Source organism: Paroedura picta, chromosome 3, assembly GCF_049243985.1.
Source record: "Paroedura picta isolate Pp20150507F chromosome 3, Ppicta_v3.0, whole genome shotgun sequence".
In the NCBI taxonomy this organism is placed as follows: Eukaryota; Metazoa; Chordata; class Lepidosauria; order Squamata; family Gekkonidae; genus Paroedura; species Paroedura picta.
Window position 1 is genome coordinate 149,307,203 of NC_135371.1, and position 25,854 is coordinate 149,333,056.

Genomic DNA, 25,854 nt, shown 5'->3' on the forward strand with positions numbered 1-25,854 from the left:
CCACTGCTTGGAGATTGCCGGTGAAGAGGAGCTCACCACCTCCTTAGGCAGTATATTCCAGTGACTGATCCCCCCCCCCCCCGATATCTAGTCGGTAAAGCCCAAGATGTGTGAAAACTACATGTCTCTTTCTTGATCTGTGTCTTGAGAAGCCGGAGTATGCAGTGCCATCCAAACACAGTCTTTTGTGATAAAAGATACATGTGTTTACTTCCCCTTACGTGCTGTGGCATAAATGATTGTACCTTCCCCAGCATGGAAAATAGCTACATGCAAGAAAAGGGACTTGCTTCTGAAACCGTTTTTATCTCTAGGCATGCAGCAAAAAATATGAATAGGCATTTGGGGTAAGGAACATGTAACTAGTACTAAATAGTTTTTGTTTTAAAGAAGGAACTGAGTTTCAATCTGAGATTCTGCAGCTGTTCTCCTTTCCAGAGCAGCCATATGGTCTCCTCTGCCAGAGCAGGACTCTGCTTTTTGATGTATGAGGAGGAAGGAGACCTACTGCCCTTTGTAGCTCCATCCTTGCTAAACTAACCTGGTCTGGATTGGTGGAAATGTTGCCAGCTTTCTCTGGACGCTTCTTCCTTGCAGCAGAGGAGTTGTGCTTCTGCATGTTTTCCCTGTGAAAAACAGGGAAGGCTACAAAGATCCATCCAACCCAGAGCCAGGAATAGCCACTGTGAAGGAAGCGAGGGGTCCCAAGCAAACCAGGTCTCTGGAAGATGATATTTAAGCAGGCACAGTTTGAGAATTGATTGGGATCCACCTCCTCAGCAGTGCTGTGGATAGCAGCTGCGGTATCACAGAATGAGCTTTGTGATCACTGAGTAAAGTGTATTGCACCGATAAATACCAACACAGGCTTCTGGAGAGTATTAAGGGTAGGACTTGCCAATTTAAAAAAAACCTGCTGGGCTGGAGTTCTGCTGTATACAGACAGGAAAGCACCCAACAGTACTGCCTGTGAGATTTTGCTGCTAGAATAACCTTGACTGTAAATTGCCACGGCTTGGAATTCTCATAGCACCCCCTGGTGGTCAGATCTTGTGGTAGCGCTGGCCTGATAATACACCAAGCCAAAGGGAGCCCATCAGCCAGGTATTATGGCTGGTAAATAGCCAGAACAGGGAGTTTAAAATAGGCTTTGGTCAGGTGTCATGTCAGCCTAATAGTCTGCACTTGCCACAGACTCACCAGTTGTGCAGATGCAGCGCTAAAAGAGATGTTTTCAGAACTTGTGTTGGGCAGTATTGAAATAGGTTTGCTGAAGAGGGGCGATTGGATTTAATCAGCAATAGCAGCTTCTGGCACACCTGGTTTAGTAGTCTGCTATTCTAATCAAACCTCTGTAGTAGTGCTTGTTTGGAAGAATTCTTTATATAGAATTGGGGGTATCTGGTAATGTCATTTCAGTGGTCCTTCGTATGGAATTACTGTCCCCTGTAGGTAACATTTCCCCTTGATGAACTGAACTCATTTCCCAAACTGCAGGTGTCCCTGTAAGTAGCAGAGTCTCCACGAAAATTCAGCAGCTGCTCAATACTCTAAAGCGACCCAAGCGGCCACCCCTGAAGGAATTCTTTGTGGATGATTTTGAAGAAATTGTTGAAGGTATCTGGTTGTGTCTATTGCCCCTACAATTCTTGAGATTAGCAGCATGTAGCGCTGGTTTTGATTAGGGGATACTTTACTGAGAACTCCCTTGCTGGATCATACCAAAGGCTGTTCAGTGTGTGGCATCCTGTCCCTACAGTCACCAGCCAGTACCCCAAGGAAGCCTGCAAGCCGATTGTGGGACCAGTAGCACTCTCTTCTGGCTGACCCCCCCCCCCCCCAGCCCCAGGACTTCAGTGGCCTGGCAACAGGGACAGAACAAGTATAAGTCCCGCTGCTCAGTCAGCCTTTTGTCTGGAGGAGCCCGAGCATTTTGCCCAGCCATTCTTGGTTGGTTGCCTTGTCTTTGACCAAGTGGACCCAAAGATGGAGGTGGGGGGGCAAAGAGAGAGATAAGAGCACCTTTTGCTTATTACAAGGTGCATCATGTCTTCACTACACTGGATCTAGATCAGGGGTAGTCCACCTGTGGTCCTCCAGATGTCCATGGACTACAATTCCCATGAGCTCCTGCCAGCATTTGCTGGCAGGGGCTCATGGGAATTGCAGTCCATGGACATCTGGAGGACCACAAGTGGACTACCCCTGATCTAGATGACATTTTCTAGATCTACCCCTGATCTAGATGACTCACTCACTCAAGGCACCTATTCAGGGACACAGAACATTCCTGTCTCCCCATCATATACTGCAGCCTGCTTATCTGCCTGAACTGCTGCTCCTGGGGGACTGGGGACTCCCAGGAATAGCATGAGAAACAAATTGTGATGTGTCTGCAACGGGAAGCGGTAGAAGAAGAAGAAGAGTTGGTTCTTATATGCCACTTTTCTCTACCAGAAGGAGTCTCAAAGCGGCTTACAATCGCCTTCCCTTTCTTCTCCCCACAACAGACACCCTGTGAGGAAGGTGAGGCTGAGCAGAAAACTCTGCATGGGTCCATCCTGCTGTCCCTTTAATATCTGACATGATCTTGAGAAAATGAACGCTGAATTGCAGGAGTCGCCTTGGAAGTGGGGTGGAGGAGCAAAGCTTTGATAGTAGCATACATCCCACCTCATGACTTTATTATTATTTTTGCCTCATTTAATACCCAGCAGCCTGTGGCATTTTGTCCTACACATAAAGAGGTAGAGTTGGGCCACAAATAGGCGTAGGTGGGTTCCTGCTCAAGCCATAGAGGTGAGCTTAGGGAAGCCTGACTATTTTGTTGCTCCCACCTCAATTTATCCCCCTCAATGCTGGTCCAAGACATTTTGCAAGCCAACCAGTCACCTTGTATGATCCAAGAGTTGTGTTCCAACGTCTGGAGCAACATTGCAAAGGGGGAAATGTACTTCTCAGGTGGGAACAGTGCATTCCCCGGTTGGACACACCTAGCACCTCTTTGCAGATCTCCAGATTGCAATGAAAACTATGATAACGCAGGCCAGCTGTATTGTGGCTAATTGTTCCAGCCATCTGGATCTTGTCCTTCTCTCTCCACCCCACCCCGTTTAAATAAATCCTTTAAAAAAGAACATTAATAGACCTTCTGTTCACAAAGATAACAGTGCCTTTCTGTCATGTATGCTTCATGCATCTATTCCTGCCATCTGCCCTGCTGCTCTGGATGCCTGTAAGAGCATCTCTTTTGTCTGTGATGCCACCTTTCTCACTTCTTCCCACCCACCCACCCACCCCCCTTAATCTACAAGTCTTTCTGGACCACTGTGGCCTCGCCTTCTATGCTTTTTTCTGCTACCAGTCTCTTCCTGAACGCTGCATCTAGTGCTACAGGCTTTATCTTGACCCTTTTCAATTGGCTTCTCTGGATGGCTGGGATTTTAGCCTTTCTGGTCACGGACTGTCACTTCTTTGGTATTTTACCTGGCTGATGCTACGTAATTGCACAGCAGTATAATGGCAGGTTCCTGCCAAATGCAGTCCAGTTAACATCCGCAGTTTGTGTCTTCAAAAGGGTACAGTTACCCCATCTCCTGCTGGGAAGCATCTTTTCTTAGCAACAGATAGGTTCAATTGCCTTGACCTTTGAGAAATGGATTTTGAAACCCTGATTTCTAAAGTCATTGCTGAGAGGAAGGGGGAAATCCTTAGCATCAATGATCTAGACTTCTTCTGCACGGTTCAGTACAGTATGCTGAGCCGGTTCCTTTTGTGAAGGGCTTTTTAAAAATCTGGGAATACTCTTTGCAGTTCCACAGCCGGACCCGAATCAACCCAAGCCAGAAGGACGCCAGATGACACCAGTGAAGGGTGAACCCCTGGGAGTTGTATGCAATTGGCCCCCTGCCCTGGAAGCAGCTCTGCAGCGCTGGGGAACCACACAGGCCAAGTGCCCCTGTCTGACCGCCCTGGACGTCACCGGGAAGCCTGTCTACACCCTGACGTATGGTGAGTTGGGTGTTCCTCATAAATTCATCTGCTTTATCACAGTGGGACTTTCAGTTCCACGTGGCTTTGTGTCTATCTCGCTTAGCAGGTTGTTTAGAAGAGTAGCATTTGGCCGTGTCCCTTGTTTTCTCCTCTCCACTGATAACAGGTTTCAGGAGTAACTGTAGTCAGCATAAGCCGCTGATGCCACTAGATGAGGGGCTACAAGGAATGGCAGGTGGGAGTGCATGAAAATAGGGAATCCAAACTGTGTCAACAGTAGGATAGAACTACCAAGATTGGATTCCAGTTCTGCAATACTCAACCCTGTTCAGTAAGATGTTTGCCGTGCAGCATATTGGATTAGGTACCGAGGGGAGCTGGTTTCCAATTGCAGATCTCTCCTTGGTGCTCGCTTGGGGTATCCTTGGCAAGTTACTATTTGTCTTGGCCCTGCTGCTTCATGTACTAAGCTAGAATATTAATGCCATCTCTTCCTGGCTTTTTGTGAGAATAAATAAAATAAATGTCTTCATGCCTCCCGAACCTGTACGGGCTTAGTGAATTATACATGTAGCAAAGTAAATAGGAGAGGAATCTTTATCATGCTGGTGCCATTAAGGACACTGTGTTCTGGGCCTGGGATGGCTTCCTGTGAATGAACCTTTTCGCATTAACTCCCGTGGGGGGAAAGGCAGCTGTTGCCATTTTAGATCCAACCTGAGTTGATTGGTGACGTATGTGAATCGCTTCCCTGTTGCGTTTCTCTAGGGACCCAGAAAAGGAGATGATTTGTATATACAAGATCTCTTCTGAGAGGTGCCCCAAATTGCCTTCTAAGGGAAGCCGAAAGCTTTTCTGTTAGCGTATATATATATTTTGAATAATTCCGTCTGCCTTAGCTAAGCTTGGCAAGGAAGACAGTGATGTAAGGCCTGCCCCATAATCTCTGGAAATCCTATTCAACCCTCCTCCCCACCCTCTGGCTGCAATGTTTCACCAGACACAGATTATACATTTAAAGGTGATCTTTGAAGCTGTAAAAGCTAGTTGCATGGAATTGTAGGATGTAGGCTGTGCCAGGAAGATAACTTGTAGATGAATTCTCAAAATATGGATTGTTGCTTATATTTAAAAGGAAGCTCTGCTGCTGCTGGAATTGGCCTCAATGGGAAATGATGATGCTGCCAGTTTGCTTTTAGGCCTGAGAATCATAACGGTTTTAGGAGTATCAGAGTGGGCCTTAATCAATTAAAGCACAGGGGACTTATTGCCAGCCCAATGACCCTTTAGTTTCCCTTCTTAGCTGTGGAATGGAGGGGAAATCCTGGAGGCATCTGTTGTCCTTGGGACCTGTTGTGAGAGCTTCGGAACCAGGAATCCCATCTGGTTCTTGTACCTTAGCTACTCTGATGTATCTGCTGCGCCTGTGCAGGGTATTTCCATGCCTACCTAATAAGACCCTGGGTCCTAATTTGTAGTGCTTACTCTGTATACATGGGGCTGTGGCTGACTGACAGCAAAACAATTGCTTTTCTCTCTGTTCTAGGCAAGCTGTGGAGCAGAAGCCTGAAGCTGGCCTATACGTTGCTAAATAAGTTGGGCACCAAAAATGAACCCGTACTGAAACCTGGTGATAGAGTAAGAAACGTTATTACTTGGTCTCTCCTTCTTTTTAAAAGAAGAGTGGAGGGCCCTGACAGAGCTGTCTCGGTTCCACAGGGCCCGTAAAACAGAGCTCTTCCGCCAGGGCTTTGGTTGAGGCCGGGTTTCAGGGGCAACTGGGGCCCCTCCTCGGGCCAACGCTACATCATTCTGCAAATCCTATACTAGATGATTGACTAGATCGGGGAGGATTGGGGATTATGACACTGTTTAATGGGGTTTTAATGGTATTAGGGGATTTGTGTTTGATTTTATGGGAGTTTTAATCTGTTGTGTAACCTGCCATGAGTTCATGGAAAGTGGCGGGATATAAATCAAAGTTAAGAATGAATGAATTAATGAATGAATGAATGAATGAAGCGTTATGGTGGGTCTGTGCCCCTTGTCTTATTACACATGTTAAAAACTTTATTTTAAAAATTGCGGCTTTTGAATTGTTCATCTTGCCATCACCCAGTGAACTGATGTATGCCCTTGGCTGAGTTGCACACCTGATCTTGACTTGGGTGTACAGTAGGCCAAGCATTAATGCAGCTCCTTCTGCCTTGCCTAACTGAATATTTCTTTAAACTGCAGGTAGCCCTTGTTTACCCCAACAATGACCCTGTTATGTTCATGGTGGCGTTCTATGGCTGCTTGCTGGCAGAAGTCATTCCAGTGCCAATTGAGGTACCTCTAACCCGAAAGGTAATGTTGATGTAATTTAGAAAGAGGGTAGGCTGAAGATGTGGGGTGAAAACCAATTCAGTCTGCTGGTCTGTGACCGTAATAAAAATCTGACAGCTGACAAGTAAGATTGCATCAGCCTTGGATGTGATTAGATTTTGACGGGTGTCCCAAACTTGCCTAAGAGGAGTTCTGGAGATCATTGTCAGGCCCCCATCGACTTGGCATTAGCAGCGAAAGCAATTTATTGAGGCAACGATACAAAGCTCATGATTATTCTTGCCGAAACTAAATACACTAATCCACGTAACCCTCAAAACCCCACCCCCAGACACACAGGAGAATGGCCCATTTAGAAAAAGGTGGGCTTGCCCTGTCCTGCATCCAGGTGCATGTGACATCACCCCTGCAAGACTGGCCCAAGGCCAGCCACACTGCTAACATCCAAGCTCTCTCCCTCCCTTGGTTCTGTCTTCAAGAATGTGAATTGACTACACAAAGAGATACGCAGCAGAAGCAAGCAACAGAGACAGTTACAACCAGGTAGACGTTCCCAGGCCATTGGCAGTTAACAGGCTACCTCTCCCCCCACATTCACTAATGACAGTACAGTGGCAGCTGGCCCTGACAGGTGATTAGTGATACATCATTGATACCTGGCAAATGACTTTACTAAATTACCATGGCAGGGGGCTGACAGACAGATCCTGACAGTCCTAGCTTTCATGCAGATAAATGTTGTGAAATACAGTATCCGCCTCCTCCACGGAGTAGACAAGAATAGATGACACATGAAAGCCCCCCTCCCCTCCCCCCAATTTCTTATTTTTACAGAGACTGAGCACCAACAACTTTTGGTAATTGTACTAAGATCAGTGCGTGCTTGGTGGGTCACATGGCCAGAAAGGTTTTAAGAAAAACCCATATAGGAATTAGTTACTTTTGTGATCTTGCTGATTTTCATGGGGCTGCCTTGTTTTTTAAAATTGCCTTGATTCTCTTCAATATTGGGATTTTTCTAGATTACTGTTTCAAGAAATTAAGAGACTGTTCAGTCGACATGAAACAGTGTTTCTAAATTTGGTTAAAACAAAATGGACCTGTGCATTTTTATCCCACGCTTCCTCAGAGATTCTCAGATAGCAATACATGGTCCTTACTATTTATTTATTTATTAACTTTAGAAGCTGCCACTCTCTTGGCAGCTAGCAACAACAACATTACAATAAAAACATACAAAATTCCAATCTGAATGGTGGTTTGTGATGTTTAATGAGAGCCTCTACATGAACAACAGTTAAGTAGCTAGGTGCTCCCTGCCACTCATCTATTTGGTTTAAATGGCTCTGAACCATTTAAACCCTGCTTTCAGCTCCCCACAGCTTTTCATGGGGAGCAGAAAACAGAGGTTTAAATTTTCCTGCTCCCTGTGAAAGGTGAAGGAGAGCTAAAAGTAGTGTTTAAATGGAAGCGATGAAGTGCCTTCCACTTTCCTAATCTATTGGACTGTGGGGTGGGGGATGCCTTTGCTCCATATTCAGACCTGTAGGGTCTCATGTCCAGTTCTACCACAAACTCTCATTGCTAGGGTTAGCATCCCCATCCCACTAGTGCAGATCTGCCTGTATGTCATTTCTCACATGATGGGCCTGCCAGTCCACCGCCGTTCTTCTGTTGGTTGCACTTAGGCTCATTGGTGGCATTATGGTGGCTTAGTTGCACAAATTCAAAGCAGTGCACAGAATGGGAAAGAACATGAATTTCTTCAGTAGATAGAAGCAACTGAGGCAAGAGCTTGGTAAGGAATATGGCAGTTTCATGACAACTTTGGGCTCTGTGGCTTCTGTGCAAGGACAGAATTCAGTGTCCTGAGAAACTGAGCTCTATTTATATCAAACTAGCTTCAAAGCCCGTTCCTAAGAACGGGCCTTGAAAGGGTCCCCTCTCCTGACCCTCAGCCAAGCAGCTTAAGGTGGCTTTGGGCTGCAGCTCGCAGCCGGATCAAGTGGGGCGGGCGGGGGCTGGCCATTGTGTTAGCAGGGCCAGGATAGAGCTCCTTAGCAGGCAGTCAGCAGGCCAGGAGGCCCTTGTTAGCAGGCCCAGCCTAGCAGGCCAGGAGGCTCTCTTCAGCAGGCCCAGCCTAGCATGCCAAGAGGCCCTCGTTAGCAGGCCCAGCCTAGCAATTCCAAGAGGCCCTCATTAGCAGGCCCTCCACCAAGACCCTTTGCCCAGGGCCCGCTCCCCTTACCTGGTGCTGGCTCCAGGCACTGAGGGCGCGTCTGAGAGCAAAGAGGCTAGAGTCCAGGGACGGAGGGGCAGGGCCAGTCAGGCTGGCTGCATCCTAATTGGCCCTATTCCAAGTCAGACAGCCGGACACGTTCCACCCCCCCAGGCTGTTTCACAAATATATAGAGGAACCATGGATAAGGATATATGAGTTTTTAAAAAGCAATTATGGGTATGACTGAGGATATCTGTTATGCTATGCTCATATGTTAAGCAATTTTCATCCTCGGAATGGTTTCATTGCAGACTTGGCCGGTAGCTCCTTCCACTCACTTTGATTTCGGCAATATTTTCCCCCATCTGTGTTCTGTTGCCTCTCCTCTCTGCCTTTCTATTGTCTGAACTTTCAGTGTCACTATACTTCCCATTGTGGCTGTAGTTACTTGAACTTCGAACCACTCATGGATTAATCTGAATGTCTTTTTTCTTTTATCATAGTGTTAACATCCAGTTACGAAAGCTTTATGAACTCCTGGGTATTTCTGGGAAGTGTGAAGCTGCCATTGTTTCTCTCTCCTCCCCCTCCATTTGCCCATCACTGAAGTGTCTTTCTGTTCCCCACAGGATGCTGGAGGCCAACAGATTGGCTTCCTGCTGGGCAGCTGCGGCATCGCTTTGGCCCTCACCACAGAGGTTTGCCTAAAGGGTCTCCCTAAAACACAGAATGGAGAAATTGTGCAGTTCAAAGGTATGTGGTTGTTTTATGGGGTGCCCTCACTCCACGTGGCATGCTGCAGAACATGCAAGACCGGCCAGATTGAGTTTGCAGTCTCAGTTTCCAAAAAAGTAAGCAGCAGTGAACTAAGGGAAGGAAAGGAGGCAGACGCGGGAGGTGTGTGCCACCTTGTTGTTCAGCAGCAAATTGATGTGTTTTGTTGCGGACTAGCAATTAAAATCAAGCTGGTAGTGGTAGGCTTCACAGTGGCTTATAAGCCAAACTTCTGCTGTTGTACAAAGCAGCCCTGTGTTTCTTGAGCTTTTGCTTACCCAATGGCCACTTCTCACACCTACACATGTACCATGTACAACAGCAGTCCCCAATTCCTGGTCCAGGGACCAGGACCGGTCCGTTGATCAGTCGGTACTGGGCCACGGCTCCTCCCCATCCTACTCCCTGGCTGCTGCCTCAGGGGCTGCCCTGCCACGCTGCCGCTGGCTCATCTTTGGTGCTCTCTAGCAGCCACCATGGCTGGGGCTCCCCCTTGGAATGGCACTGTGCAGCTGTTGCTGGCAGCGCCCCCAGCGGGCGGCGGGACATCAGGGGCGCCGGCGGGAAATCAAGTGGAGCAGGGGCTCAAGTGGTGGCGACGTCCCTTGGCAAAAGACTACCCTCCCCCCCGGGGCCTCAGTAAAATTGTCAAGCGTTGATCAGTCCCTGGTGATAAAAAGGTTGGGGACCACTGATGTACAACACCTCTGTGTGCCTAAGTGTAAAAACCCAAACATTTTGTCATCTTTTCAGCATCACACCATTGTTTTTCCCACATGGCATACCATCTCCACATAGGAAGAATGTGTGAGGAGGCCATACCTTTTTGTGTCTGTCTCTTGTAGCTCCTAGTTGCCTTAGCTAAGTTGTTAGGTGTGTTTTTTCTTTTATTTATTATTGTATTTATATACCAGCCTCCCCAGAGGCTCTGGGCAGTTTACATGAAACAGGAACAATATCGGTAACTCCGTTTGTTGTAATAATGTTGTGATAACAATTAACAATAATATTGCAATATAATAACAATAAACAACATTATAGAATGGTTTAAAATGATTTTCTTCTTTGTGAGGATTAGAAACCTGGCATTATTTTTTTTTTTAAACAAAAGTTACATCTGGTTTGTAAGGGATGCAACTGATTCATCTCACGGAGTCAAATATTCTGTGATAACCTGTCTGTCGAAAAGTCTCACTTCATTAGGTTTAAGGACTTTTTCTGGTTCTAGGTTGGCCTAGGCTCAAGTGGGTGGTAACGGATTCCAAGTACCTCTCCAAATCGCCGAAGGACTGGCAGCCCAACATTTCAAATGCAGGGACCGAACCCGCTTACATTGAGGTAGGCAGGGAATGGGAGTCGACAAAACCAACTGCTGGTGGCTGTTGAACTTGTAATGTCTCCAGGCTGTTCTGAGCTTCCTGCAGAAAACTGCATATATTCTTCACGTGCTGTCTTTAAAGTTTATACTGTAACCATCACTTAAGGATTGTTCAAAATCCCCATCCATGCTTCACTGAGCTGTGGCTCTATGTCATTACAAACTGAAGGTGTAGTTTCCCCTGGAATGCTCAGAGACAGTGACCCATCAGCCTTGTGATAAATTTGTGATAAAGTTGTCAAGAGGGCTAAAGGCCTCCAGTACACCGGCTTCTTTCCTGATGGTTTGCTCAGTTTCAGCAGCTTGTATTATGTGCTGTTATCATTCCATTGATATGTGATTTCTTTCATCTGCATTGGTAATTTGGACTAAGTAACTCTGAAAACTCCTCTGACCTTTGTGCTGCTGTTGTCTATTCTTCTTAAATACTGTATTTGCTGACGTATAAGATGACTTCCCCCCCTGAAAAACATGCCTCCAAGTGGGGGGGGGTCATCTTATACGCCGGGTGCCCTTCAGTTGGGATAGACATAGCTGCCCATAGTGGCCTCCCGATGCCCGCCCACTTCATTCTACATACCATCCAGTATCACGCGGTATCCAGCGCAGACACAGCAGGTCATCAGCGTGGCTGCGGCGAGCATCAGCAGCGAGACAGGGGTGCCAGGCTTTTCGGCGTGACCAGCTCGTTCTGCTTGGCAGGAAGCACCTGCGCTCCAGCTCGCCCCTTGTCTATGCAGAGCTCGCACATGCGCACTTGTGCACTAGTGCCAGTCACAGGGAGATGCAGGGGCGGGGCGGGTATATAACAAACTCTATATTTTGAGTGGAAATGTTGGAGGGTCGTCTTATACGCCCAGTCGTCTTATACGCCGGCAAATACGATATATATTTCCGCTTCAGGGCAGCTCTTCTGGTTAGTGCAGCACCTCAGATGTTTGTCCTGGAACTTATTGTAAAGGTTCTTGTTTGCCTGAGGAGAGGGGTTTGTGTACCACTCCCGCACCGGCTCCCAAGCCCACTTGTGAGGTAGTGGGGAATGGCGCAGGACAGAAAATCCAGGCTTTTTAATTTCTCCACTGTAGCTAGAATACAGTTTACTAGCACAATTCACACTCTCTGTCAACTCACCCATTGCCTTCATCCCTACACCTCTGAATGATTAATGTAATGTTAACAGCATTGACTCCTATTGTGTAGGCATCAATGCAGATTCTCTGACTGTTTCATTCCCCCCCAGTACAAGACAAGCAAGGAAGGGAGCGTGATGGGGGTAACCGTGTCCCGAATAGCCATGTTGTCTCATTGCCAGGCTCTGTCTCAGGCCTGCAACTATTCTGAAGGTGAGTGCCGTGCTGCTTGAATGTCTTGCGTGCAGGAGGGCAGGTGGTGCTCCCTTTCAGCCATGGTGCAAAGTTCGGGGCTTGCATAGGAACCAAAATACTCCAGTCATAAAACTTTAAAATATGTCTCTCTTGGCCTGTCAGGCTGTTCAGCAGTTTAAAACAATTGCTACAGTAAAACAGAACAAAACTACTTTGATGCCGTTCTTCTCTCCCCTGCCCCCTTCCCTGTGGCTTTCTGCTCAGGTGTGCATAACATGCAGTGTAGATTGCCACTTTTGCTTTCTTGTTTAGATGGGAAGTATGTTCAGGTAAGAGAGCATTTGGTTTTTCAGGGTTTAAATATAACAGTACAAGAGGCCTTGCCTTTCAGTAGAATGGAAAGTTGGAGTTCAGGAATAATGTTTCAGACCCTTTCCTATTTTTCATTTTAGGTGAAACCATAGTGAATGTCCTGGATTTCAAGAAGGATGCCGGCTTGTGGCACAGCATGCTAACTGTGAGTCACCATTTTGAGGGGGTGGGAACCTGTTTTGGGTGCATTGTGGAGAGGAATTCTGAAGAACTACTTGGCAATATGGAGCGTAAAATATGCGAAATCTGTGGCTTCCCCAGGAATAATGGCTTTCTATTCCTCATGATGATGAAGGAAAGATGTTTGTAGGCAGTGTATACCAATAAAATGTGGACATAAGAGAAATCCATCAGAGTTTCATGGTGGTACATAATTGACTCCTATTATGCAGGCCTAAATGCAAATCCTCTGACTGTTTCATTCCCCCCCAGTACAAGACAAGCAAGGAAGGGAGCGGGATAGGCGTAACCGTGTCCCGAATAGCCATGTACAGGCAGGAAGGTGTGGATAGAGGCCACTAAACATGGCTGATAGCTTGATATCACATCAAACTCATATCTCCTCCTTCCAATCTTACCGTACACCTCCATGAACCACTCTACTTTCTTCGTCATTGATTCCAACTTTCATCGTAGGGCTGATGCATAGAATGCCAATTTGGATAATTAATTTCCTTTAAGAACAGAGATTTGCTTTCTGTGCAGATGTTTGAGGGTAGACATCTTGTTAAGAAGTAGGATGTCTTTGAATATCAGTTGCCATGCTGGTTGAGGGAGTTCAGCTGTGTGTGTGTGTGTGTGTGTGTGTTTAAAGATTCCTCAATGTATTCTTGGAAATACAGCCTTCTTGCTATTGTTTTATCAGCATGTGGATGGCTTTTTTGAAAAATAAGTTTGGCTCTCTTTTTTTTGCGTTTCAGAGTGTAATGAACAAGCTGCATACTATCAGCGTGCCCTATTCGGTGATGAAAACCTGCCCTCTTTCTTGGGTACAGAGGGTGCACACTCACAAAGGTAGCCTAGGAATTGAATGGCACACTGCCTTTCTCTAGCACAGGGGGAGTCAACCTGTGGTTCTCCAGATGTCCATGGACTACAATTCCCATGAGCCTCTGCCAGTGTCTGCTGGCAGGGGCTCATGGGAATTGTAGTCCATGGACATCTGGAGGACCACAGGTTGACTACCCCTGCTCTAGCATATCTGGCTTTTGCAGATTAAAGTGGGTTCTTGGGGTGAGGTGGGTGACATCTAGGGTTTTCTACTGCTGCACAAAACTGGACAAGATATCAAGAAAGGTGATAAGGAACCCTGAGATTTTATGCCCGGCAGAAATGGCTTCCTGGTGGTTCTGCCTCTTATTTTTTCACTTCTATTTATATCACCACAGTAGAAGAAATGCCCTGGATAGCCCAGGTTAGCCCGATCTTGTCAGATCTCAGAAGCTAAGCAGGTGGGCCCTGGCTAGTATGTGGTTGCGAGACCAACAAGAATCATGACACAGTGGCAGGCAGCGACAAAACCACCTCTGAACATCTGCTGCCTTGAAAACCCTGCGAGGTGGCCATCAGTCAGCTGTGACTTGACGGCACTTTCTATGCCCAGAAGAAATAGCAAACATGTCTGCATTCCCATGCTATAAGAAGGATCCCATAATCTGTGTGTGGGGATGAAAAATCTTTTCTCCCCTTCCCAGCAGACCTTTCAGAGCCCAGAAAAGACTATCCCCAGAGTCATAGGATCTGAGAACTCGAATAGCCATGTGAGTCCAGAGGTTGAAGGAGGAAGAGATTCAAATCAGCCTTTCCTCTTCTGTCAGCAGACAGGGTGATCCCCCCCTTCCCTCTGCACCCCGCTGGCCTATGTAGTTATTACTCCAAGTGAGTACTTGGAGTACACAACTATGGAGTACACAACTATGGTAATAAACTTTCCTGGGGCCAGAAGGTACTGCAAAGAGGAGGGGAATGCAAGAACATCAGAGATGGACAGATCTTGTGATCCAACCCTTTGACTTCTCCTTTCCGTTATTCCTCTGCGTTGCAGCTAGAGTAGCTCTGGTGAAATGTCGAGATTTGCACTGGGCCATGATGGCCCATCGGGACCAAAGAGATGTCAGCTTAAGTTCCCTGCGGATGCTGATTGTAACTGATGGTGCTAACCCTTGTAAGTAGTTTTTGTGTTCTCTAGCCTTCCTGTGTGTTTTCCCCTTCTGACAGTCTTTACAAATGTAGCCAGCTATGCACATCTAGACATAACCCACTGGAAGATGTTTGCATGTGTGGGAAACATGGTCCTGCTGAAAACACATCTCTCAGAGTGTGTGCACGTGATAGCAGCATTACCTGTAGTTTTATTTAGGACGGGGCCTAAAGGTGTTATACAGTTCCATGAGAGACAAGTCGCCAGAGAATATCTTTGCCTCAAGAGGAAAGGTGACTCGTTAGAAACATACTCTTCTGATTTGTCTGTCAGTCTTGTTGTGCCTGTGAGCACTGAAAAGGGGATTGTGCTCCACTGTGGCTATGTGGCTGTTCATGCCTTTGTGTTTCCTTCAAAAGCCAGCAGCACTAGAAACTGAGCCAGAACGTTTTCAGGGGCGTAGTCTAGGAGCAATTCCGAGGTTCCTGGTTCTCATTGCTGCAGCTGGGAATTGCTTTACATTCTTTATTAATATCATTGCAAAACAGGAAAATGGAGAGGGGTAGATGTGTCTATAAGATACGTTTCTCATAAAATGTTTGCTATCGCCATAATATTTTAGAGGAGAAAAAGTGAATACAAACTGCGGCTTGCATTATACATTTTGCGATTTAATGTGCAGGCTATTTGCCGTATTTTTCATATAGTCTACATGATTTATAAAACCATGAGTTGAGACCCTCATCTGCTTGCAGAGCCCCATTGTGTAATTGCAAGTCCATTTCACCCCTGCTTTCTGGACTATTGCTACTGTACCCATACAGAAAGCAAGGGTGCCATGCCATCTCTGCAGGCACACATCTTGATTGGGCAGGGAGGCAACAATACTCAGCAGTAGAGAAGATACCTCAATGACTGTCACTCATTACTTGATCTTTACTATGATCCCAGTGCTCAGAAGCTCTCTTTGTGTACTGTCCACAGTCTCAGTACTTACAAGGTTGTAATTCTGGTTCCCCCTCTTCCTGTCAAGTATTTTTCATGGCAGTAAGCATGATCTCTCTGGCTCTGTCTTGTCAGCTGCAATACTGGAGATGACAACAATAAATTTTGTAGAGCTACTGCAGCAAAATAATATAGATGGAGTGTTCTAACCACTCACCTGCACAAATAGAAATGGTTATCTATATACAGAGGATATTTTTGTTACCTTTTCTGTTTACAGTGATCTAGGATGTCAGTAGTTAAATGGTTTTTTCATAAAAAGGTCACTTGTACATTGCCTCTTCCCAAGAGCAGATAAAATTAATAATCTTGACAAAGGGAGCAAAGCTTAGTACTTGAAAATTCCTTGGCAGATGTGGTCTCTTGATGTCAATTCACATTCAGTATTGCAGTGAAATGATTGGGGGATGCACAAGCATCGTGTGAGAATTGCTTCATCAAAGAAGGACTTGCCCGTGAGAGAAATAAGAGAGTCATCCAGTGGCACCATAGCAAAGAAGACATGGGAGCACTTTCAGTTGCTCCCAGGGGATGACTTGGAGGGTCTTTGAGAGACTTTGCATGGGGTAGGGCTGCTGCTTATGGGGCCTAACTGAGTGCCTGACCAGATGGTGTTCGTGAGAGGAAAGATATGAGTGCCATTAGGGCTTCTGGACAAGATACTGAAAGGGAAGAGGGCTACACCAAGAGCTGTTGTCTGCAGGGTGCGGGGGGAACCTTTGAAACCCCGAAACCTTCTTCTGCAAAGCCGTTTCAGAGTCATGAAGACTCTGTGAAAGGATCTGACCTTTTGAGGGATGGTTCTGAAAACGCGATGTCCAAATCGATGCTGCTGTTTAAGTTTTGATTAAGCTTTCCTGGGTTGCTGCTTTTCCAATAGGCCTGCTGCACATGATGATGTAAGATGCTTGAGGTTTCAAGACTTTATTACGGTGCCTTAATTAAATGAAGCAGCCTTATTTTACAAAGAGGCACTCTATTAGGGCACTTCTGCTTGTCTGCAGTGCAGTAAATCCTTTGGAGACATAGAGGGCCGTATAAACGGTAGATGCTGTGGTGCTACGCAGCCTTCATGTTCTCTTAACCCCTAATGCTCAGTTTCAAATGAGAATGTTTGCCTTCCAGGGTCTGTGTCCTCCTGTGACGCTTTCTTGAGCTTGTTCCAGAGCCATGGGCTGAAACCAGAGGCAATATGCCCTTGTGCAACATCTCCTGAAGCCATGACAGTAGCCATTCGGAGGTACAGCCATATCTCTTTTGTATAGCTGTACTCCTTTGTTTTAACTCTGCAGTTCCTACAGGCATATTCATTGTTTTGCAGAGTAACTGCAAAAATTGGTGGCACTATGACTGTTTACGCACTGGAGATTTCATGCCAGGCTGCAGGGTGGAGTTTTAGTCATGGCAGGTTGCCCCATCTCTTCCTGCACCCACACAGGGGGGGGGCGGTATTTGGCCCAGTGCATCTCATCTGCCCCTGATTTGTGCTTCTGCACGGGAGCTGGGGCAGTGAAGTTTCCAGTGTGTAAATGTTCTATTGCTCACTTTGGATAAATGAAACATTTATGCATTCTGGGGGGTTGCCCCCCCCAATAGATTGTCTTCATTCATTCTTGACTTATAATGGCTAACAATATAAATGGTTTCTATTTACTAGAAAAGACGGCTATAATTGCTTCAGTCACAATAACAATTTTTTATTGCTGTAATTTAACACATGCTGTATTTTAGTTCAGAAGTGAAAGTCCCTTTCAGGTCTGCGCCTGGTTGATTTCATACCGTCAATGTCTTTATAGTAAGTTCTGTTTCAGGGCTTTTTTCCTCTTTGACCACCATTAGAATACAAACATAATAACTTAAGGTTATCTATGAGAAAGAAGCACATATCCCACACGTGCCTGTGGGTAGATTTGTGCAGCTCATTTTCCTTCTTGGCATGATTTTGGCTTTCAGCATCAAGAGGCCCTAACGCATTGTGAGCTCCATATCAACCAAAGTTTAGAGTAAGATGTTGTTTTTCTCTAAATTTAGGTTATGTTAAGTCAGGGGTAGTTAGACTGCGGCCCTCCAGATGTCCATGGACTACAATTCCCATGAGCCCCTGCCAGCGAACGCTAATGGGAATTGTAGGCCATGGACATCTGGAGGGCCGCAGTTTGACTACCCCTGTGTTAAGCCGTCCAAGACATTTATCCAAAGCCTGGAAGCTAACAATGTCCATTGTTTTGTGGTACTTTCAGAAAACCTGTTCTCTGTTGTACATGAAATCTGCTTTTCCTTCTTAGGCCTGGTGTTCCTGGAGCACCCTTGCCTGGAAGAGCCATCCTATCAATGAACGGGTTGAGTTATGGTGTCATCCGTGTGAATACTGAAGACAAGAATTCTGCTCTTACCGTGCAGGATGTTGGTCACGTGATGCCAGGAGGTGAAGTCATAGTCGTGGGATAATATTGGAGTATTGTGGAGTCTTGCTCCAAGACTGTTAAAAGTTGTCATGAAAAATAATGGGATTATAACTGGCACAATGTTTACCACAAAAGACTGTTTGATTTCTGAAGTCACCTTGGCTGCCACTCAGTCCAGTGCCACTCTGCTAAATACCTTCCAAATGTTTCAATCAGTCCTTTTTATCTGTAAGTGGCTTAGTTTATTCAGCCATTTTGTGCCGGAAAGAAAACAAGGCGCCGTTGTCCTTAATCTCCAGATTACCTCACCCGCAGTTTCATGCAGAGCAGGGGTAGTCAACCTGTGGTCCTCCAGATGTTCATAGACTACAATTCCCATGAACCCCTGCCAGCAAACGTCGGCAGGGGCTCGTGGGAATTGTAGTCCATGGACATCTGGAGGACCACAGGTTGACTACCTCTGATGTAGAGGATAAGGCACAAAGAAGAGTCTTTCAAGACCCCACAGGCCAAAGGCTGAGCAGCAGCAATACCTTCTGAAACTTCCCCTCTGGTGGATCCCAGTCCCGGCCCAGAAGGATACCACAATCATCAGTATCAAAGGCCACCGATAGATCCAGGAGAAGCAGCAGCATTGTGCTCTGTGATCCATGAGGGCAGCCAAGGCTGTTTCAGTCCCGTAACCAGGCCTGAAACCAGATTGGAGAGGCTCCAAATAGGACTTTAAGAGTAGATGCTCAAAGAAAACAGTGTTTGTTTATGTATGTGCATGTGTGCTTTTCTCAGGTTTGTTTTTAAGTGCTCAGACCGGCGTTAAGACTCAATATTTAAGTGTTTAACTTGAACCCTGGAAACACAAACTAGGAATACTCACCTGAACACAGAAGTTGCTTCTTAACGAAGTAGTTGACACCCACATCCTAATATACGTGCTGAAGCCCTCAAAGGACATCCAGTTTTCAGACTTGGTCTCAAACCATTTCTTCTCCCTAAAATGCTTTTTGTATTTTCAAGACCCCCAAAATGCCAAGCCCCCAGTCTGGTTATGAAGTTTGCTCTCCTTTGCTGTAGGAATGATGTGCATCGTGAAGCCTGATGGCCCTCCCCAGCTCTGCAAGACGGATGAAATTGGGGAAATCTGCGTCAGCTCCAGAACGGGAGGGATGATGTATTATGGGCTGACTGGAGTAACTAAAAATACATTTGAGGTATGTAATTTCTGCATCCTGTTTTTAGTTTCCAGGGAATTATGGCATTTGATCCAATTAACAGACAGGTTGTCTTGGAGCTTTTCACATGTTAGACTTTTATTGCTGTTAGTATATTCATAAAGCATTCAGAGCACTTAGTGTGCATTATCTTAGTAGCCCATGCAACATCCCTGTGAGCTACATCCCCAAGATTGAACCCCCACGTTACAGCTTTGACGAGGAGTTTGGGCTGAAAGGCTGGTTTGAGTGTAAAAGGGCCACTGGTGAGTCTGTGGTTAAGGTGTGGTTTGAACCGGAGACATCCGATGCATCATTTATTCTTGTAACAGTTTAATTTAAGAATTGTCCACGCGTTGGAAAGGAATCTGCCACTGAAATTTAGCAATGTATGGTAGCATCCTACTGAAAGTCTGGCCCATCCATGAATTGCCATCCTTTTTTTATAACATCACAAAAAGGAGCATAGGAATATTGGAACTGTAGATAACAGATGCCAGACTTTAAAAAGCAGAATAACACCTGTCAGAGCTGCAAACTTTAAACTTTCTGCAGATTGAGGCAGACTTTTCTCTCTTGTTTGCTTTAAAGATAAAGACCTTAGAATTTGCTTGCTTTTTGAAATTAAAGAATTTCCCATCTGAGAGACTGGAAATGCTTTTGTGCTTCTTGACATGCACATGTTTCTCCTGAACGCCTCATGTGTTTAAGAAATGTGTTGTACTAGATAGAGCTACTAAATTGTTATATTTTTCAATATATGCAAAATTTCAACTGTGCCTTTGAAGAACCGTAAGATGGTAAATGCAAAATTTGAAAATGCATGGTAACCATGAAGCGGAAACCAGCATGGAGCTATGGAGGGGCTCTGTTGGGAAGGGGGACTGCTTAATTTCTGTGCACCACATCTTGGCACACTCTCTCACACTCCATGCACACAGTTGTCACCTCCCTTGATGGGGCATTTTGATTTTTCCATATGTAGGCAACTGGTCTGTGTTAGCAGGCTCTTGATGATCTTTTCCAGCATTTCTGCATCACAGGGCATCCCAGAGCTGGGCCCCCAGGTCAATATTGCCCAAATCCCAGTCCTATTTCACTGGACAGATCTAGTTTGTAGGAGTCCTCTTTGACTTGGAGGTGCTAGCCTTCTGGCCATACAACAAGAGGCACACTGACTCTCCCTGCTCAAGAAATGAATTGCTCTGTAGTGCTGCTAGGAGAGATTCAGCGTGGGATGTGGGCTAGTTGTTTGTCCTCAGAGGCCTGTTGTTGCAAAAAAGAAGACGTTTCCCATTCTTTACACAGTCGGTTGGATCCATGGCAAACGTCCACTGATAGAAGGGATTTCTGTCAGCTTCCTGCTTCTTTCTGCCACCACCCCAACTCTTGCTCAGAATTTTCTCAGAAATGCTGTTCCTGGGGGAATCCCCTCAAAAACAGAAATTTTGAGCAGCAGGGACAAATCAGAGGAAACTGCCACTCCCTGTTGCCTCTTTAGGCCCTACTGGCCTTCCTTCTCCCCAATCTCATCTATAAAACCAATCTTTGGCAAATATGGATCCCATATTTCTGGGTTTTGTTTTGTTTTCAAAAGCTGAACTTTTGAGTACAAGTTTTCCTCCCAATAATAAAGGGAGGCGCTTGAGGGGCAGCTGTGGTGGGTGGTGCACATCCTGTCCTGACAAGAGTGAGTTTTGCACTGCAGAGAAGGAACTGGCTTCCGAGGAGAACCACAGCAGCAGATTTCCTCATCTCACTAGCTTTTGTTCAGCAGAACTCCCTTGGGCCTGTCATGGAAAGTCATTGTTTTGCCCATGTTTGCATTCAGTTCCAATTAATGTCGGCAGTAGGGTTCTAGAGGAAGGATTGATCTCCTCCTCCCCCCAACCTCCCTCCCCAGCTAATTGCATCTAGAAAGGGCTATACTGAGAACATGCTGCATCATTTCTCTTCCTGTGCCTTCTGTCCCTTCTGACAGCCGTGGCCTTTCTTGTCTTCTTTCAGGTCATCCCTGTGAATTCAGCTGGCTCTCCTGTGGGCGATGTGCCGTTTGTGCGCTCTGGCTTGCTGGGCTTTGTCGGACCTGTACGTTAAACTGCTTTTATTTCATGTTGCGCCATTGGGGATGGGTGGTCTGCGAATGTCTGAAATAAGCTTACTCTTGATGCGCAGATATGTGCAAGGATCCGATAGTTTAATGGCTTAGATCATCATTTCACCACCTTTCTATATGTGAGGTACCATTTCGTCCCTCAGTTTAAAACCAGAGAAACATTTTAATCTTCCTTGCTTATTTAGTCTTCCTCTTGCAGTTCCCAAAGAAATGGGTTGGCATCTTCCCTGGCCCCTTGAGGCAGACTCATTAACCCAGTTCAGCCATTCAGGGATGAGATTGTGCTTTCTATGCTAGTGACCTTCAGCCCCATAGACTGGGAACATAAAGTGGGTCTCGAGGCCTTGTAGAGCTGTCTCCCCCCCCCCCATCCCCAGAAGGACCTGCCTCTCTTGCGTATAAGTAGAGGGCCCTAACGAAGACAAGATAGGCAGTCAGGAGAGAATGAATTTGTTTTCGATAACTTTTGTCTTACAGGGTAGCCTGGTGTTTGTTGTTGGGAAAATAGATGGGCTGCTGATTGTTAGCGGGCGCAGACATAATGCCGATGACATTGTGGCCACTGGACTGGCTGTTGAATCTATAAAGACCGTTTATAGAGGAAGGTTAGTGAGTGTCTTCCTGGGTGATGATACAATGCATGATCCTGCCAAGCTGTTTGCTTATATCGCTCTGAGCTATTTGCTTGTAAGATCTTTTGCAAAATATGTGTGTGCTTGAAAGTTTATGACAGCGGTAGTCAAACTGCGGCGTTCCAGATGTCCATGGACTACAATTTGCTGGCAGGGGCTTCTGGGAATTGTAGTCCACGGACATCTGGAGGGCCGCAGTTTGACTACCCCTGGTTTATGATGATTTAAATTGCTGTAACTCCAAACCACTGTGAAGATGCTGCAATGTAGCAAACTGTAAATAATGGTGAATAAACAGAGGATCGCTGTGTCCCGACCTTGGCTGAAAAGTGACAGGGAACAGCAGAGCTTCCTAATTTGGGGTGCTCTGTCAACAGCAGCAGGACTGAGGGCTTAAAGTGGGGGATCCTCTCAAACACTATAAATTTACTTGATGGGGGTTGCAAGTTTTGAAGATTCCCTGTCAGACACAGGAGGTTTTATGAATTTGGACAAAACTCCTCCTGCTTTCAAGACCTGACAGCATTTTGCAAGAAGTTTCAAAATGGACTGTACAATTTTTCAAATCTAGAGAGCTACGCAGATGCAGAAACTTCTTGCAGTGGTGCAATACGGATTTCATTTTGTATAGGTGAAGAACGCTGGCAAAACAGTGCAGAGGGATTCGTGAAAAATGTGTTCTCTTTTCTGAGGTTTAGTTTTACGCCTGGATGTTTCCCAAACAGCCGTCCCTCTCTGCTGGGCTGCCCCTTGCTGGCTCACTTCCTTTTGTGTACATGCTGGACAAGTGGTTCCCTAAAAAGCTTGACCTCTCGTATCTGAGGAAACGAACTGTGACTCACGAAAGCCCATACTGGATTACATGTTGTTTGTCTTTAAGGAGTCACTGGACTTCTGATTTATGTTACCTAAATAGCAATTGCCAGGCTCTCAGTCTACACAGGTTTCTTCTGCATCCTCTCTCCTGGCATCGAAAATGCTGCATTCTAGATCTACGGGCATGGTTTCCTCAAGGCAGAGTGTACGCTCCCTCACGTTTGTCTGTCCCTTTTAAGGATTGCGGTGTTCTCCGTGACTGTGTTCTATGATGAGAGGATTGTGGTGATTGCTGAGCAGCGGCCTGATGCTTCTGAAGAGGACAGTTTTCAGTGGATGAGCCGAGTGCTGCAGGTGGGAGCAGCCTGGGCAGGTTTGGTCCCTGTCTTTCAGTGGGTTGCTGGCATCCTTTTAAGAAGCACCCAGTGTATTATTATCATTCATTGATGAATTTAAGATTGAGGGCAAAAGAAGAAGGGGACGACAGAGAATGAGGTGGCTGGATGGAGTCACTGAAGCAGTCGGTGCAAACTTAAATGGACTCCGGGGAATGGTAGAGGACAGGAAGGCCTGGAGGATCATTGTCCATGGGGTTGCGATGGGTCAGACACGACTTCGTACCTAACAACAACAAGTTTGAAAGCAACCAATGGAGGAAGCGGAGAAAAATATAAACATTTCTCCAAGGGCAAAGAGAATGAGGGTGGTGTAGCATGGTGTAGGTAATCAAGGAAGAGGAAGTTGTTTCCTTTGCAAGCAAAGACCTGCAGTTCATTCACTGCCTGTGTACGGACTGCACTAAATCTCTGGCTTGATTCTTCCAGCACAAATCCCCTTGGCCACATCCCATCTCTTCTGCCCCCAATTGCTTCTCTATGCACTCTGAGCATGGGAGGTTTCTTTTGTGGAGATTGTTAAAATCTCGGTAGCAGATTATGTGCCTGCTTGACTTCCAACTGTCTCTTAGCTCACTATATTATCCACAATGTAGCAGTGGCCATGTTATATTTCTAATATGGCAACAAGTTCTTGAGTGATTTGCTTGTTTCTCTTCTGGAACTCTCATGGAGATGAAAATTACTGATGTGGGTAGGTGAATTGCCTCCAGGCCAGGCTGGATTCTGGAGATCATTGGTGGAGGTATCACTTGGGCATGAAATTTGGGTCACTGTGGGTGGGCAGGTAGTTGTGAGTTCCAGCTGCATTGTGCTGGGGGTTGGACTAGATGACCCTGGATATCCAGGATGATTATATGAAAAACTAACTGCTATTAGAGTCTTTTTTGGAATATGATCCTCTGTTTTCTTGTTCTTAGGCGATTGACAGCATCCACCAAGTGGGAGTATATTGCCTCGCTCTTGTTCCAGCCAATACTTTGCCAAAAACTCCTCTAGGAGGGATCCATATATCTCAGACCAAACAACACTTCCTAGAGGGGTCACTTCACCCATGTAACATCCTCATGTGTCCCCACACATGCGTAACCAACCTTCCAAAACCTCGGCAAAAACAACCAGGTGAGGCACCTTGATCCTGGAACAAAAGGGAGACCTCTCGAACAATAACCCTGGCCCAGTGGCTATAAAGGTTATTCTTAGAGATTGTGAAAATATCCTCACTGGAATGCTAAAGGTAAAGGTATCCTCTGTGCAAGCACCGGGTCATGTCTGACCCTCTAGCGTTTTCATGGCAAACTCAATACAGGGTGGTTTGCCAGTGCCTTCCCCAGTCATTACCGTTCACCCCCCAGCAAGCTGGGTACTCATTTTACCGACCTTGGAAGGATGGAAGGCTGAGCAAACCTTGAGCCGACTGCTGGGATTGAACTCCCAGCCTCATGGGATTAAACTCCCAGCTTCAGACAGCATTCTGCTGCCTTACCACCCTGCGCCACAAGAGGCCGGAATGCTAGATCCTATTAATTTTCCCCAGCGTTTCCTTATAGAATTTCATTTCAGACTGGAAATTGGAGATTGGATGGAATCAGAACAATTTATTCTGTATAGGCAAAACACATAAAGAGTAGCTCATTACTTGATCACTGCTGTTTGGTTGACTTTCATTAGAAAGCATTTCTAAATCCTGTAAATTTATGTGCTCACAATTTTCAAAAACAGGAAGCTTTTTTTGTTACCTCAGCCCTCTTTCCTTTAGATTCACTGTGCCACCTGCACCATCCTGGCCCATCCCTCCTACCTTTTCCCCATGTCTGGATCCCTGGAAACTCTAGCTATAGCTGTATTGGCTTTCTCAGATCCAGCTCAGAAAATCCCTTGAAGCCTCTTAAGTGAAACTCAAAGGATCTGCATACTCCTAGAATGGGTTCTCCCCCTTCTGCCTATTAATACTTCAGCTTTGTCCATCCCCCAGTTTTGCCTTATGGGGCCCCAAAATGGAGGCTGTAAGACTTAGTCACATGCTTAGGAACCTCTTTCCTTTCTTTTAGCAACTGCTTGCACACATCTGTATAATTTCCCTCCTTTACCAAGTGTTTTCCGCTGCCGTCTGCCAACAGGTGTCGGTCCTGCCTCTGTGATGGTGGGGAATCTGGTTGCCGGGAAACGCATCGCACAGGCCTCTGGGAGGGACCTTGGACAGATAGAAGAGAATGACTTGGTGAGAAAGGTGAGTTCCTGTGGCACTTCATTCATCCTTTTAAAAAAGGTTAAAACATTGCCTCCTGTTCGTCATCACCATTGCAGGCCTAATAAACACAATTCCCAAAAAGACGCATCGGAGTCCCAGGCTGGAAACCATGACACCATAGTGATGCTTTGCTAGGCTGTGCCGTTCTCCAGGCCCTTATGCCTTGGGAGGCAGGAGAGCAGTGTCATCCTGCTGCAAATCCAGGGGAAATGGTTGCTCCACCTGTGTACAGGCCTACCATCTACACATCAAAGCAAGGATTGCACCTGCTGTCACTGGAATGTGGGAATAAAGCTAACATCATTGCAGGAAACCCAGCTGGAGTCATAGGTGCAAGGAGGAGGATACTGCAGCCTATGCATTGAGCCCCTGTAGCTCCTGCTCATTATCTAACACAGCCTTTCTACCATTGAGAAACCCCTGAAACATTATTCAGGCTTCAAGAAACCCCAGAAGTGGTGTGATCATGCAGAATATGGTTGGGAAGCATAGCTG

General features: G+C 46.1%; 1 protein-coding gene across 5 annotated transcripts in view; it reads left to right on the forward strand.

Moving 5' to 3' along the window:
- The window catches only part of DIP2B (disco interacting protein 2 homolog B), a 183,180-nt gene that overhangs the window by 136,740 nt on the left and 20,586 nt on the right, over window positions 1-25,854 (forward strand). For 4 of the 5 annotated variants that reach the window (XM_077328631.1, XM_077328626.1, XM_077328630.1 and 1 more), the window contains 18 exons: window positions 1,498-1,617; window positions 3,814-4,011; window positions 5,540-5,631; window positions 6,232-6,342; window positions 9,172-9,295; window positions 10,545-10,654; window positions 11,935-12,037; window positions 12,472-12,536; window positions 13,312-13,405; window positions 14,436-14,555; window positions 16,662-16,776; window positions 17,822-17,961; window positions 19,013-19,149; window positions 21,157-21,237; window positions 21,743-21,870; window positions 22,953-23,067; window positions 24,029-24,230; window positions 25,229-25,338. In XM_077328631.1, the coding sequence (XP_077184746.1) occupies window positions 1,498-1,617; window positions 3,814-4,011; window positions 5,540-5,631; window positions 6,232-6,342; window positions 9,172-9,295; window positions 10,545-10,654; window positions 11,935-12,037; window positions 12,472-12,536; window positions 13,312-13,405; window positions 14,436-14,555; window positions 16,662-16,776; window positions 17,822-17,961; window positions 19,013-19,149; window positions 21,157-21,237; window positions 21,743-21,870; window positions 22,953-23,067; window positions 24,029-24,230; window positions 25,229-25,338 (2,165 nt within the window). The remainder of the gene's footprint in view (window positions 1-1,497; window positions 1,618-3,813; window positions 4,012-5,539; window positions 5,632-6,231; window positions 6,343-9,171; window positions 9,296-10,544; window positions 10,655-11,934; window positions 12,038-12,471; window positions 12,537-13,311; window positions 13,406-14,435; window positions 14,556-16,661; window positions 16,777-17,821; window positions 17,962-19,012; window positions 19,150-21,156; window positions 21,238-21,742; window positions 21,871-22,952; window positions 23,068-24,028; window positions 24,231-25,228; window positions 25,339-25,854) is intronic. The other variant, XM_077328628.1, reaches the window with a different exon arrangement.